Source organism: Drosophila sulfurigaster, chromosome X (assembly GCF_023558435.1).
Source record: "Drosophila sulfurigaster albostrigata strain 15112-1811.04 chromosome X, ASM2355843v2, whole genome shotgun sequence".
Taxonomy (NCBI): Eukaryota; Metazoa; Arthropoda; class Insecta; order Diptera; family Drosophilidae; genus Drosophila; species Drosophila sulfurigaster.
In genome coordinates this window covers 4,150,389-4,164,572 of record NC_084885.1, presented here as the reverse complement: position 1 = coordinate 4,164,572, position 14,184 = coordinate 4,150,389, and the positions used below count along the sequence as shown (strand labels likewise).

Genomic DNA, 14,184 nt, shown 5'->3' with positions numbered 1-14,184 from the left:
ATATATAAATTTCGAATATGTGTATGCTCTCCTTTTAATACCCGCTACACATATGTGAAAAGGGTATTATAACTTTGTGCCTAGTTAGGAAATACTTTTGTGTAGTAAAAAACTTCAAATTCAATTGAGTCTTAGCTGCTTTTGATCACAATCTGGCATATGGTATATTGGGAATGTTTACATCGATATACTAATATTTTTCTGTATTAATATACCGAACTTTTGAGTTTAGAGTCGTAATTTTGAAGCTATAGTCGCACAGGTAATAATAACTACAATTTATGATTTCAGAAAATGTTTTTGCAATCGAGTAAAAGTTGTGGAAGTTATTTAAGAAATACTTTTGAATGGTATGGGGTTTGAATGTAGTACAACTTCGATAAGCCATTTAATATATGTACTTTCAGTATTTTCGGTATATCAATTTGGTATATTTTAGAAATAATACCACACTGGTTTGCTTTTATTCAAAAAGGGTAAAATGTATCTGACAGTCTGATACAATTGTCTGTAGCCTTTTTCACTTGTTTTCAAACGAAATCTAAAGTTTTAGCGATAAGCTGCTATTAAAAACGCAAATGTATTATAGTATTCTCATGTACGTATATTCAGAAGAAGAAAAAAAAAAATACGGAAAATAGTATGCATATCCATAGCTATAGTTAATATTAGAGGAGAGGCGCGGCACGCTTCAAGAGATTCACTGCTTGGGAATCTTGTTGCCATCGCACTTGAGCTCGTTGTAAATGTGCTCGTTCTGATAGTCGCTCTTCAGCTCAGTGACGAGCTCCGAGGCATCGTCCTGCAAAGAATCAGTATAAGCATAAGCAAGGCTAGAAGCTAGGAGCAAATGATTTTCACAACTTACATTGAAGATGACATTCTTCTCGCCCTTCTGGTACTCGCTGAACAGGCCAAAGACATCGACGAACTTGCCGTGATCCCCGAAACGTTCCGAGATCAGCGAGAACAGATGCTTGATGGTCTCCTGCTCGACGCTGGTGGCATCGGAGCGTGCAAAGATCGCATTGGGAAGCTGCACCTCAACATTGCAGGCGGCAACATCGGTGACCGGACGACGCTCAAGCGTTGGGCAGACGAGCTGCCAATCCTTGTGCTGCTCCAACTGCTGGGCGGGCACAATGAGCAGCTGTTGTTCCTTGCTGGGGACAATGTTGCACCAATCCAAGCTGCGACGTTTGTTCAACAAGGCGGCACTCAAGCGCGCACGTTCGCTGCTGGCATCGTAGTTGCTGCACGAAGAAGAAGACAAGACTTTAGTTTGTGACAAAGTTTGGAAAAGATTGATTGCTTACATTGGAGCCTGCTGCAGGGCATCGCGGCTGAGCGAGGGAGGCGCCACAGCCACCAACAGCTGCTCAGAGGGCAACTGCTCATAGACAAGCGGTATCAATTGCTTGCCACGAGCATCCGCATAGCTGCCAGCTGTCAGCACCGTGACATCGGCCTTGTTGCTGGCCAAGGCCTCAATGCAATCGACGGACTGCACACACTCAAGCTCTGGCCGGGCATCGCGTGCGTAGGCGGCACGATGCAGTGCCTCGCACTTGGAGAGCTCGGTGTCGCGTTGCACGCACAGACGCAGCTTGCGAATGGCGCTGCCATCGCGTTCAATCACATCCTTGTAGCCGGCACGCTCTAGGTACACTTTGGGATCGACGGCCTCGGATTTGCTATGATACACCGCATTCGGTTGGATCAGCAAATGGGCAGCGGCATCCTTGTTCTCCGCATGCAAACCGTTCTCGAAGAACTTCTCCAGACGCGTCTGCAGTTGATGCAACTTCTGTTCGCCATGCACTGCCTGCTCATTCGAAATGTAACCGATCCAGGGACGTTGGGCCCAGGAGCAAGCTGCCCCAGTCACCGGGCGACGTGTGCCATCCTCGCACAGATACTCAAAGTCCTCGGGTTTGCCCTCGGCGGGCGGTGCCGTTGCGTTGCCCGTCAAGCCGAAATACTTCTTGATGAACTGCACCTTGGTGAAGGCCACCTCGCCTTGTCCCTTGTCCAGGCAGCGTATTGCGCCATCGTAGCCACTGAACTTGTCCGGATAGTTGCACTGCGTGGGATTCTCGCAGAGTGCGCACAGATTCGGATACTTCTTCTTCAGCAGACGATCCGTGTCCGGGTGAGCAGAGTAAGTGCCCACTAAACAGGATTGCGAAAAGAACTCGGACAGCGCTTTGAGTTCACGTTCGGTGGCCGAAATCTGCGGATCGGCGGACACCTTCAGCACATGGGTGTTCTTCAACTTGGTGATGGGAATCCTGTAGCCAACGTTGCGTCCGAAGCCAGTGTGACAGGACTTTGCACCGCGCAGCTCCTGCAGCGATTTGATTGGCGACGTCTTCTTTACCAGAATGATGCCTTCGTAGCGGAAATTGGCTGCAGGTAGAAAATGCATATATGTATTAAATATACTATAAACTATAAATAGTATATTTAGCTATAAATTATTTATTAGTATATTTTTACTATTCAAAATGATGCAAAAGGGTTGAGGATATTATTATATCAGGTAAAAAATGCAAATAATTAATATATTATATATTAGTATATATAACTATAAACTATAAATAGTATATTTTATATACTTAACAAAATAATGAAATAAGGTTATGGAAATTATCATATTAGAAACATTATAAAGAATCTTTTTTTGTTTCTTTACCACAATGATGCCTTCGTAGCGGAAATTGGCTGCAGGTAGAAAATGCGTGGTATTAAATATATACTAAAAACTATAAATAGTATATTACGCTATAAACTATAAATAGTATATTTAACTATAAAGTTTAAATAGTATATTTACTCTATACAAATGTATGGAAAAAGGTTAAGGAAATTATCATATTTAAAACACTATAAAGAATCTTTTTTTGTTTCTTTACCAGTATGATACCTTCGTAGCGGAAATTGGCTGCAGATAGAAATATATTTAAAATACTATAAACTATAAATAGTGAATTAGACTATAAACTGTAAATAGTATATTTAATATACTATACAAAATTGTGGAAAAAGGTTAAGGAAATTATCATATTAGAAACATTATAAAGAATCTTTTTCCTTTCTTTACCAGAATGATACCTTCGTAGCGGAAATTGGCTGCAGGTAGAAAATGCATGGTATTAAATATATACTATAAACTATAAATAGTATATTTAGCTATAAACTATTTATTAGTATATTTATACTATACAAAATTATGCTTGAGGAAATTATCATGGCAGGTAGAAAATGCATATACATATTTAATATACTATAAGCTATAACTAGAACATTCAACTATAAACTATAAATAGTATATTTTATATACTATAGATAATGATGGAAAAATGTTAAGGAAATTATCATATTAGAAACATTACAAAGAATCTTTTTCCTTTCTTTACCAGAATGATACCTTCGTAGCGGAAATTGGCTGCAGGTAGAAAATGCATGGTATTAAATATATACTAAAAACTATAAATAGTATATTACGCTATAAACTATAAATAGTATATTTAACTATAAAGTTTAAATAGTATATTTATTCTATGCAAATGTATGGAAAAAGGTTAAGGAAATTATCATATTTAAAACACTATAAAGAATCTTTTTTTGTTTCTTTACCAGTATGATACCTTCGTAGCGGAAATTGGCTGTAGAATTAGGTAGAAATATTTTTAGTATACTATAAACTATAAATAGTATATTTAATCTACTATAGAAAATTATGTAAAAACATTAAGAAAATTAACATATTAGAAACATTACACAGAATCATTTCTGCCAGCGAAAAGTAATTCAAAAAACGATTTAATTAATTGCCTACAAAATTATATAATATAAATAAAGATGTAGAAAATCGTAAAATTAGTAACAAAAAGAGATAATTTCTGTTAGCGAAAGGTTATTTAATTGCTTTATGACTTCCATTTATGGCAACTTCCTTTTTTAGAAAATTATCAAACATAAAGAAATAAATAGTCTAACCCTCAAAGTTCATATAAGGCAATCTTCATATAATTTGTATTATCTAAGAAACGAAAGGCATTTCAAATACATTATGTTTTTCAGTTGGCCATATATATATGATATTTGATTACTGCCAACTGGTAACTGTAATTCAAATGACTTAAAAACCTCTCGTTTTTCACATTAAACAAATTATATGATAAGTGTCTCAAGGCACTCTTAGAGGTACTTACTGAAGGAACTCAAAAAACAATTAATCAAACAATTAATGAGTGATAATAAAAAATAAAAATTAGTATTAAAAACATAATACTTCTACTCAATGAACTCAAAAAACACACAATTAATTAACAAGTCTAGCAAAATAATAAAAAAAAAATTACATAAATAAAGATAATTTCCAGTAATAAAAAAATAATCATATTAAATCTTACAATATTATAAAAAGAAATATACATATGGGTAATTCCATGGCCCGTGCGAGACTTTTTACAGTGCACTGCAGTGAAAATAACATAAACTGAAACAATTTTAAAAATAAGTGAATGTTATTCTTAAAGCTCTAGATAAGCACTATATTTAGAGCTAAGATTGATTTTAGGAACTTGATCTGTTTTCCGATAAAATATATAATTTCGTTCATTTTTTGATTTTGCGTACGAATTGGTTAATTTTTGCAATTATCACAACAGAACACAAAACAGAAAGAAAATTCCAAAACCATTCTTAGCTCTAATTAAAGTACTTATCTAGAGCTATAAAAATAAACTTTTCTTATTTACAAAATTATTTAAGTTAATGTTATTTTCAATGTAAAGAGTCTCGCACGGGACAAATTCCGTTTTGGAATAACCCATATACAGTCCGATTCATAAAATAAATTAATCTAAATGTTTAAGAAATTTCAAAAATGATTAATCACTGTTTAAGCAATAGAATATTTATGATATTTATGAGCTCATTTCTAGCTTGCATTATTTATTGCTCTCAATATAAATTGACTGCGTTATTATGTCGGAATTTGCATATTACAAGAAAGCAACTCACTTTTAGAAAGTAATAAATATTTATATATGCCCATTTTTAGCTTTATCAATTAGTAGTCAATAGCGTTCATTTTACAGCGATAAAAAGAATCTTAATATTCACTTTTTCACTTTAGATAAATAAATAATTATTTCGCATCAAAAACTTTGTAGAAATTAAATTGTTTTCTTTTTGTGATATTCGTAATTTCATATTCCAACTTTTGCTAAAATATATGCTTCAGCAGATTTAATATATACAAGTAAAAAAATAATATGCACCATAAGAATGCCATAAATTGTGAGAATAACGAGTGTTCCCTATTATGAAACAATAGATAATTGTGCACTTTAAGTCTCTGACACTTGAACGATCACAATATCGAACTGCAGCTAACGTTCTATATAGTCTATATTTTATATATGGGTAATTCTCTGGAAGAATTTAGAATAAAAGAACATAAACTGATTCAATTTTAAAAATAAGTAATGGTTATAATTATAGCTCTAGATTAGCATTATATTTTGAGCTAAGATTGATTTTAGCGACTTTTTCTGTTTTACGATCAAATATATAAATTCGTTCATTTTATGGTTTTCATATGATTTTGTTCATTTTTGCAATTATAGTAATTCGAAAATTATTCTTAGTTCTTTTTGAAGTACTAATCAAGAGCTATAAATTCATCTTTACTTAAAATAAAAAAACGTTGTGTATATATGTTTTTTTTTCACTTTCGCACGCAACATTTTCGATAAAGAATTATCCATATACAAGTCAAATATAAGCTCGTAAAGAATGTGAGAATAACGATTGTTCATTTCGATGAAGTAATAGATAATTAAGCACTTTAATTTTCTGACACTTGAACGATCACAATATCGAACTCCAGCTAACGTTCTATATAGTCTATATTTTATATATGAGTATGGTTAATTCTCTGCTGTGACACTATTCACAGTAAAAAAACAGAAACTGAAAGAATTGTAAAAAAAATTAGGGTTTTTCGTATAGCTCTCCATTAGCATTATATTTTAAGCTAAGCTTGATTTTAGCGACTTTTTATGTTTTACGGTAAAATATGTAAATTCATTTGTTTTATGTATAGGTTTTTTCACTTTAGATAATTTCACACGCGAAATTTGCGATAAAGAATTATCCATATACAAGTCAAAATAAGAATGCCATAAATTGTGAGAATAACGATTGTTCTCTTCGATGAAGTATAAGATAATTAAGCACTTTTTTGACACTTGCATGTAACTTTCTATATATAGTCAATATTCTCGATAGAGTATAGAGAAAGTCGGGAGTACTCACCGTCTTTGCCCTCCTGAGTGCGTATCTCGGAAATGACACGATAATCCTCGTTCTTGCGATGATAGGCCATGTACATATCCTCGGGTTCACTGGCCAGCACATCGGCCTTGCGCTGTTCGATCAGCTCGAGGCAATCGACACGATCCCGTCCAGCGACGCACTCCATGCGAATGCCCGCTTCTGATGGATCCGCGAGCAGTTTCTGGCAATCGCTCAAATAGATTTGAGGCACACACAAGCGATCTGAAGAGAGTGAGAGTTAAGTACTATATATAATGTATATATATTTTAGATTGGTCTTACAGATCGGCTCCTCGGCTGTGGTGAACTGCACCAGCAGCAGCAGCGCCAACATCGCTGCTGGCAGCTTCCAAGTTATTGTCATCATTGTGGCTTTGACTCAACTGTGGAGCTCAGCTTGCCGGCCGGCGCCTTTTATAGCCAATCCAAGCCAATACCCGCCCCTTCCCCCCTCCCACACACACACAAGGGTCGTCATCGTCGTGTTGAGCTCCGTTCAGTTCGTCTTGCTTTTTGCTCTATTTGCTATTATTACGATTGGATTCGTTGTTGTTGTTGTTGTTGTCGTTTTCGTTTTGTTTTTAGTTTGTTTTGTTTTGTTTTTTTTTTGCTACTCTGTTCTGTTCTGTTTTGGTTTTTTTCTCCTCTTTTCCGCTTTGATTGCCGGTGATCTTTTCATTAAACGACAGATGCAAAGGAAAACAAGTGAGCAAAGGTGCTTAACTAAGAAATACCCTGTATTATACACTTTATTTTGCGATATATGAAATTCAAATAGAAGGTTGGAAATTGTAAATATCTCAAATATATAAAAAAGACAATATTTTATTAAACATTTCATTTATTATATTATTAACGAGTGAGAAAACTACAATCAAGTAAGCTCGACTGTGAGATACCCGGTAACCATTTTGAATAAAACTAAAATAAATGCAACAATATACCAAAGTCTATATTTGGTATATTGATAGACTACTACATTCAAAATATACCATAGAGTGCAAAGTATACTAAATTGTACGTACAAAAGTTTTCATTAATAACCTCTACAATTTATATCTGATGGCAAACAAATTTTCAAGAATCATAAATACTAACTTCAAAATTACGTTTCTTAATCGATTTTTTGTCGATTTTCTAAAGAAATTTTTAGAATATAAAATTTACAAATATTTATTCTAATTTCTATAAGAATAATTCAATTTTGAGATATCCGAAATAATGATATACCTTCAATAAATTGGAAAGTCTTAAAAAATTAAAATGAGATAGAACAGCTTCATATTAGTTTTCTTAAATTCCATTTTAAAAAGACTTTTAATTATCCCAAATGTATTTAAACATTAATTATTATATACATTATTACATATAAATTGCCAACTTAAAGAGTTAAAAATATATATTAAATAAATTTAAGAAAGAAAATTGTGCAATTATGTTTGAAATTCTCCAGTTGTCGAAAACTAGCTGCTCTTTTGCGAAATTTAATCACTGCGGGGTATGCAAAAAATGATATGAATATAAAAACGTCTCGAGTACTTCGGGTTCTTCCCGCAACAGCTGAAACTTTGCGCTACGCAACAATCGCCGAGCTTGTGGATTATGGATGCAACTGCCCCCGACTTGTTGCTATATGTGAGCAAGTATAATATAGTATAGAATATAAAACTATATATTATTATTAAAATCAAGGCCTAATTGTTAATTAATTTGACAAGTCGCAGACAAAGTTAAATAGATGATAAGCAACAACGATCTGCTAAACCGAATTGCGATGAGGGAAAAAACATTTTGTGTGATTACCCAAAAAGACCATAAAATAATTATTAAACTCACGTACAAGCGCACTTTAAACATACATTTCGATTTTATTATAGAATTTTATGTGGAGCCAGTTTTCTAATCGAACAGCTGATCTCTTTTCAATAACCTACAAATTATGAATGTAAATTTGAGTTTGGATTTCGATTTAGATTTTGTATAGCTCATGCTTAATGGCTTAATTTGTTTGTGCGCTTCTCCCAATTGCATATATAACCATATATAATTATTCGTACATATGTATATTTCACTATCAATCTAATTTCTTGAATGCATAGCTAAGCTAAGCTAAGCTACATAAGCGAGGCGGCTTCTTAGAATCAGAAATTCAGAATCGAGTATAGATTCGATAATTTCTAGAAACAGGTTATCGCTAAGCTGAGATTCGCTTAGACCGCAGCCAGCGGATCGACTTGATTATAATTTGTCTTGCTTGATTCGCTTAATGCAATTCCAGCACTTTCCCCTCCCTCGCATAGTGACTACACCGCCACCGCCACCGCCACCGCCAACCCCCCATAGAGACTTGTCATCATTATTTATTTTCTTTAGGACAACAATTGATTTTAGTTGCATGACTGAACCTGTTTCGTCGACCCTAGAATCCAACCAACTAACTCACCCTCTTATTCCCATTCCCATTCCCATTCCCGTTCTAAATTTGCGCGATCTATTTAAAATGCAAGTCGGGTGGAGGCGACTGGACAAATTGTGAGGCTTGTATTTATTTTTTGTTGTGGTGGGCGGTGGAACTTATAAACGAACCTTAATGAAATTCACTAGAAATGGCTGGTAAACAAGATCACAAAAGTGAACTACTTATATATACTATATACTATGTCTATATGTCGGTGGGTGTACGACAGTCAGACGGACAGCAATAATTATGTATTTTATTTATGACTGCACAGCACCGACGTGAACCAATTAAGCGCCAACTGAAAAAGCTTTACGATACTATACTATACTATATAGTACAATCCCATCAAATTTTTGTTGATGCATCAAATATACGTAAGCAGCAGATGGGTCAATTTATGTATGTACATAATGATGAGAGAGTAGCGAACAGATTTGATAAGTGACGTTGCACTGGGAATTTATAATTTCAAAGTTGCACTTGATTGCATTTATTGTTGCTATAAAATACCACTTAATAAGCAATTATTTAATTGACTTGCCTCATGATTAGACTCAATCTAAAATGGCTTGCGCAATTGATAATGCTTGGAAAATCCCCCTAAAAGGTCAGTATACCTGGAATCAAATGAACTTCTCAATTCTCTCGTTACTAAGCTAATTCAATACAATTCAATTCAAGCTGGTTGATTTAATCCATAATCAGCAGATTTAAAATAATTCAAATTAACCCGCCAAACGCAACACATGAAGTTAACACAGTGGCGCCATCTAGCGACTCTACAGCTACACGTTTTCAACACTACTCACAGCTGAGACCAATGCACAGTGACCATACTGAATATTGGATAGAGCAACGATGTCTGATAAGTTATCGATGTCATCACAGTTATAAATTCATTCCCTGATTATTTTAGATCTGCATCTCTCCTCAACCCTATTATGACTGTCTTTTGGTCACACAGCTGACAGACTACACGGTTACCGTTCAATATGCACAACAGAGACGAGAAAACCACAACAGTTTAGAGTGAGACAGCAGGACTAAGATAAAGAGCAAGCGAGCTAGAGCATGACTAAGAAGACACCTTGCTTTTAATACGTGGAATGCTTGATTCGTTCTGTTAATTTTAATAGTACTGTTACCATTAACGATTTACCTCTTTCAGCACTTTTTAATTATTGGCATTCTAATTTCCAAAAGTTACTCAGTTATACATTTCCATCATAAAGCGCAATTTCGTTAACAATTTCATCAGCTTGTTATGTTTCGCAATAATTTGAAATAGTCGATCATCGCGCGCATGTGCGCTATTGCAACAACACTTGCCACTCATCGTCAATGTGACCATTTCCGTTGTATTTTCGATTTTCAGTTTATCGTCGTTTAAGGGTTATCTTCAAAATAAGCAAGCGTGTATTTATCAGTCGGGTTTTCTTTTTTTTACTGTTTCCATATATTTTTAAATTGTTAATTTTATGCATTAAAACATCTGTTTAGTGAATAGAAAAGAAACTTCGAGAGCGATTCAAAACTACCCGCCTTTTTATACTCACACGAATGCGGTGTAACCAAACTAATACATTTCTAGTATATTCTATATGGTACAGTATATTTGCAAGAGTAATCGATTACAAAAGATTGACTATCGAATTGCGTTCATCTCTAAAACAAACGAGACCCGCTGACGTGTTTCCAGCAATACAAAATAAAACACGAATCAGTTTCCACCAAAACACACAACATTAATCCATAATTTGTATATATTTACTGAACGACGTCCAACGGGCCATCAAAATAGAAACCATTAGATACAGTGCGACATAAGAGTGACGACTTTCCTGTGGTAATCAACAAATGCAACCAAAAATTGCAGTCATTGAATTGAAAGTTGGCAAATCGCAACCGCAACATTAACGAAATCGTGAGCGACGATAGCGGCACTGGGAGGAGGGAGACAGAGGAGTGGCCACAAAAACAGCAACAAACGAGCTGGAAAGACAGAAACCGCATTACAATAAACTGTAGCCGTGGCCACACACCGAACACACACACGCACGCACATTGAGTGCTTGTGGTCCACGTAGAAGCTGCCCAAGCTACAGACATAGAGAGAGACAGAGCAATTCACAGACACAGCAGCAGAGATGGCGTTGCTAACGATGATTGCCCGTGTCATTGATGGTCTTCCATTGGTTGGCACCATGCAGGACGACGAACAGGTGAGTGAAGCACACGCACACTCATGCACACGCACACAAAGACAGCTAAATGCTTATGTGTATAAACTTTCACTTTTTTGCTGTTCGTAGAGCGGTCGCAGCATTTTGGACTATCAAAATCAAGCGAAAATGTTGTTTCGAAAGCTGGGTACACACTCGCCGGCTAGGAGCAGCATTGAGACAGGACCATATCTCTTCCAGTGAGTAACCACAAAAAACAAAGCCCAACAAAGAAAATCGCTTATAGAGTATTTTGTATTTCAAAATTGAAATCGACTTCGTACCCCACGATCGACCACCAATCAACTACAACAACAACAGCTATCTAATCGAGAATGATGTTTGCTATTTGGTAATGGTTGATAAAATGTATTCGAAGCGTTTGGCCTTTAACTATCTGGAGGATCTGGCACAGGAGTTTCATACGAACTATGGCAGGCGTGTCAATTCCGTGACACGCCCCTACGCCTTCATTGAGTTTGATGTGTACATACAGAAGGCGAAAAAGCAATTAACCGATCGCAGACGCAACATCAGCAACATCAACACACAGCTGCAGGATGTGCAACGCATTATGGTTCAGAATATCGATGATGTGCTGCAACGTGGCACAGTCTTGGCAGGTAAGTCGAGACACCTTTAAAAGAGGATCATACCGAAGATTATATGTGATTGCGACTGCTTTATAGAGTTGGATACGAAAACACAGAACCTCTCGATGATGTCGCAAAAGTATAAAAAGGATGCCAAATTGCTCAATCGCAAATCGATGTACGTGAAGGCGGCGGCTGTGGGCACCATATTTCTAGTGTTTATATTATACTTCTGGGTTTTGTAATATATACATGTGTGTATGCGTGTATATGCTTTAATATGTGTATGTGCATATGCATATGTATATTTAGTTGCTAGTTGTTAATTGTTAATTGTAATTGGCTTAGCACCAGCAGCAGCAGCAGCGGCGGCGACGATGATGATGATGATAATGATGATATATTTAGTTGATGTTGCTGTTGTTGTTGTTGCTGTTGCTGGCAGTGCCCTGAAAACGTCTGAGACGTGAAGCGGGCGCAGACAGCGGAAAGGCCAAAAGACATTTAAATATTTTATATAGTAATTGTACAACAACAACTGAAGCAACGACAGCAGCAGCAGCAGCAATGAAACCGCTAGTTAATAACATTAACAACACTAAATTGGGGGCAAAACACAACACACGACTTTTTTGACATGCGCCGCGCTTGCTTTCATTTACCTTGCGTTTTAGGTTATTTTTTTCTTTTATAAATTTCATTTATCATTTAAATACCAGAACAACAACGACAAGATCAACTCCATTAGCCAGCAATAAGAACAGAACGAACCATCACTCTTTGTATTAACGCATTTATTCCTTTGTTAATCTGATTCGATTTGATTTAATTTGTGTTTACATACATCGTAGTATAAGCGGGGAGAACGCGCAGCCTTAGTTTCGAAATTTTGTAAATGAATTGAAAAGTAATAGATGCAAGCAAATGTGTGAATAAAAATAATGTAGATTGTATATGATATGATATGCTGATCATGATATGAATGACTAATGATGGATGCTATGTAACATCAATAAAATACGATTTAGGCAATTTATTTTAAATTATTAAGAATATTAAATCAATTTACATTGTTTCAAAATAAAATATATGGCATATTGTAGATTGAAACCAAACCAATCGCGAGGCTTTACAAAATCGAATTTGGAATACATACGTCGTTAAGTTTTCTGTTCCCCATTCCATGAGTAACCAGTAAAAATGCGGTTTCTATTTTTTTTTTGTAATGATTAATTTTTCCATTATATATTTGTCATTTGAGTGATGATATATTCGCCTATTCCTTGCCATATCCGTATGCAATATATATATGTGTATGCATATTATATATAGTTGGATGCCACCTTTTGGTTTTCGCGATTTTGCATATATAAATTTTTAATATCAAATTTTTTACAATTAGGAAAAAAATGCGCCGGTATCATTTACACAGTTTATATAATTCTTGTATAATTTCCTTCTGTTAAATATATATATATATATTAATTTATGTGTGTATATACTACACTATATATATACGTGTGTCTAAATTGCTTTAACAAAATTGATTAAAAAAAAAAACATTCGAAAGCGAAACATTTCTTGAAATATACAGTAAAAATGGCCAATCGACAGGGAGCATAATTTTCTTTTCTTTTTTTTTTTTTTGTTTGTTTTTAATTTATCTTTTTCGTTTTTTTAGATAAATGAGAAATGACTGAGTAAAACATTTGTTGTAATTGCGAATACAGTATGTGTGCTTGATTTTGGTTTTTTTTTACTTAGATTTTTAATTTTGTTTTTTTTTTTGTTTTGGAGCTAGCACTTTCGTATGTCGTACTTTGGAAAAAATTGTTTTGTTATTCCTATAAATTTAAATGTATATCATTTAATTGTTGTTGCTTGATTTTCCTTTTTTTTTTGTATACATCACAAATAAATTGTATATATGTATGTATATTTGGTTTGAATTTCTTTGTTTTTCGTTTTTGTTTTTCTTGTATATCAATTGCAATTGCTATATTCGATTAAATTTGTTATGTTTCACTAGAAGCTCTGGCTGTGATCGGTTGGCTATTTATTACGTTTACACAAATCATTATCATTATCATTATTAGTTTGGTATTCAGCGAACGAACGAACAGAGTCTAGACACTTTGAGACAATTCAAAATACATTTTAAAAGGTGAAATTATTGTGAATACTTTTGCTTTCGAAAACATGTGTGTGTGTGTGAGTGTGTGTGTGTGTGTTGATCTTCTGCTCTCTATGTGAAATAATAAAAGCAGAAACCATAATTATTTCCTAAATTTATATGTATGTATATATCTCTCTCTATATATTTTAGTATAGTACTAGTTATTTTGTCATTAAAAAAAAAAAAAAAATATTAAAAAAAAAAAAGATATTCCTATTGCCTGCGCATGAAAAATGTTGTACAAAATATTTTGTTAATTCTTCTCATGACTAACCCTAATGTTATTAAGCATTTCTTTTTCTTTTTTTTTTTTTTGTTGTTGTTTTGTTTAGTTTGGCTTCTTGGTTTCTTGATTTCGTTATATTGGTTTTTCTTTTTGTT

At 34.5% G+C, this 14,184-nt stretch overlaps 2 protein-coding genes across 2 annotated transcripts; one reads left to right on the top strand and one right to left on the bottom strand.

Moving 5' to 3' along the window:
* Positions 1–583: 583 nt before the first annotated feature.
* On the bottom strand, positions 584–6,790 carry LOC133847901 (transferrin). The gene is made up of 5 exons (XM_062283191.1): positions 6,634–6,790; positions 6,331–6,573; positions 1,317–2,409; positions 869–1,253; positions 584–802 (listed from the first exon to the last, which is right to left on the bottom strand). The coding sequence occupies exons 1-5, from the start codon at positions 6,716–6,718 to the stop codon at positions 701–703; spliced, it is 1,908 nt and encodes a 635-aa protein (XP_062139175.1). The 5' UTR covers positions 6,719–6,790; the 3' UTR covers positions 584–700.
* A 3,579-nt stretch (positions 6,791–10,369) lies between these two features.
* Positions 10,370–14,009, top strand: LOC133849421 (vesicle-trafficking protein SEC22b-B). The gene is made up of 4 exons (XM_062285499.1): positions 10,370–11,034; positions 11,125–11,234; positions 11,356–11,657; positions 11,724–14,009. The coding sequence occupies exons 1-4, from the start codon at positions 10,960–10,962 to the stop codon at positions 11,870–11,872; spliced, it is 636 nt and encodes a 211-aa protein (XP_062141483.1). The 5' UTR covers positions 10,370–10,959; the 3' UTR covers positions 11,873–14,009.
* The last annotated feature ends 175 nt before the right edge of the window (positions 14,010–14,184 follow it).

Excerpts from the sequence above, each read along its gene's own strand:
- LOC133847901 (XM_062283191.1), bottom strand. The coding sequence starts at position 6,718 with ATGATGACAATAACTTGGAAGCTGCCAGCAGCGATGTTGGCGCTGCTG. Across the intron at positions 2,410-6,330 it reads CACTCAGGAGGGCAAAGACG|CCAATTTCCGCTACGAAGGC; the intron begins GTGAGTACTCCC and ends TTCTACCTGCAG. Across the intron at positions 803-868 it reads AGAAGAATGTCATCTTCAAT|GACGATGCCTCGGAGCTCGT; the intron begins GTAAGTTGTGAA and ends GATTCTTTGCAG.
- LOC133849421 (XM_062285499.1), top strand. The coding sequence starts at position 10,960 with ATGGCGTTGCTAACGATGATTGCCCGTGTCATTGATGGTCTTCCATTG. Across the intron at positions 11,035-11,124 it reads CCATGCAGGACGACGAACAG|AGCGGTCGCAGCATTTTGGA; the intron begins GTGAGTGAAGCA and ends TGCTGTTCGTAG. Across the intron at positions 11,235-11,355 it reads ACAGGACCATATCTCTTCCA|CTATCTAATCGAGAATGATG; the intron begins GTGAGTAACCAC and ends CAACAACAACAG.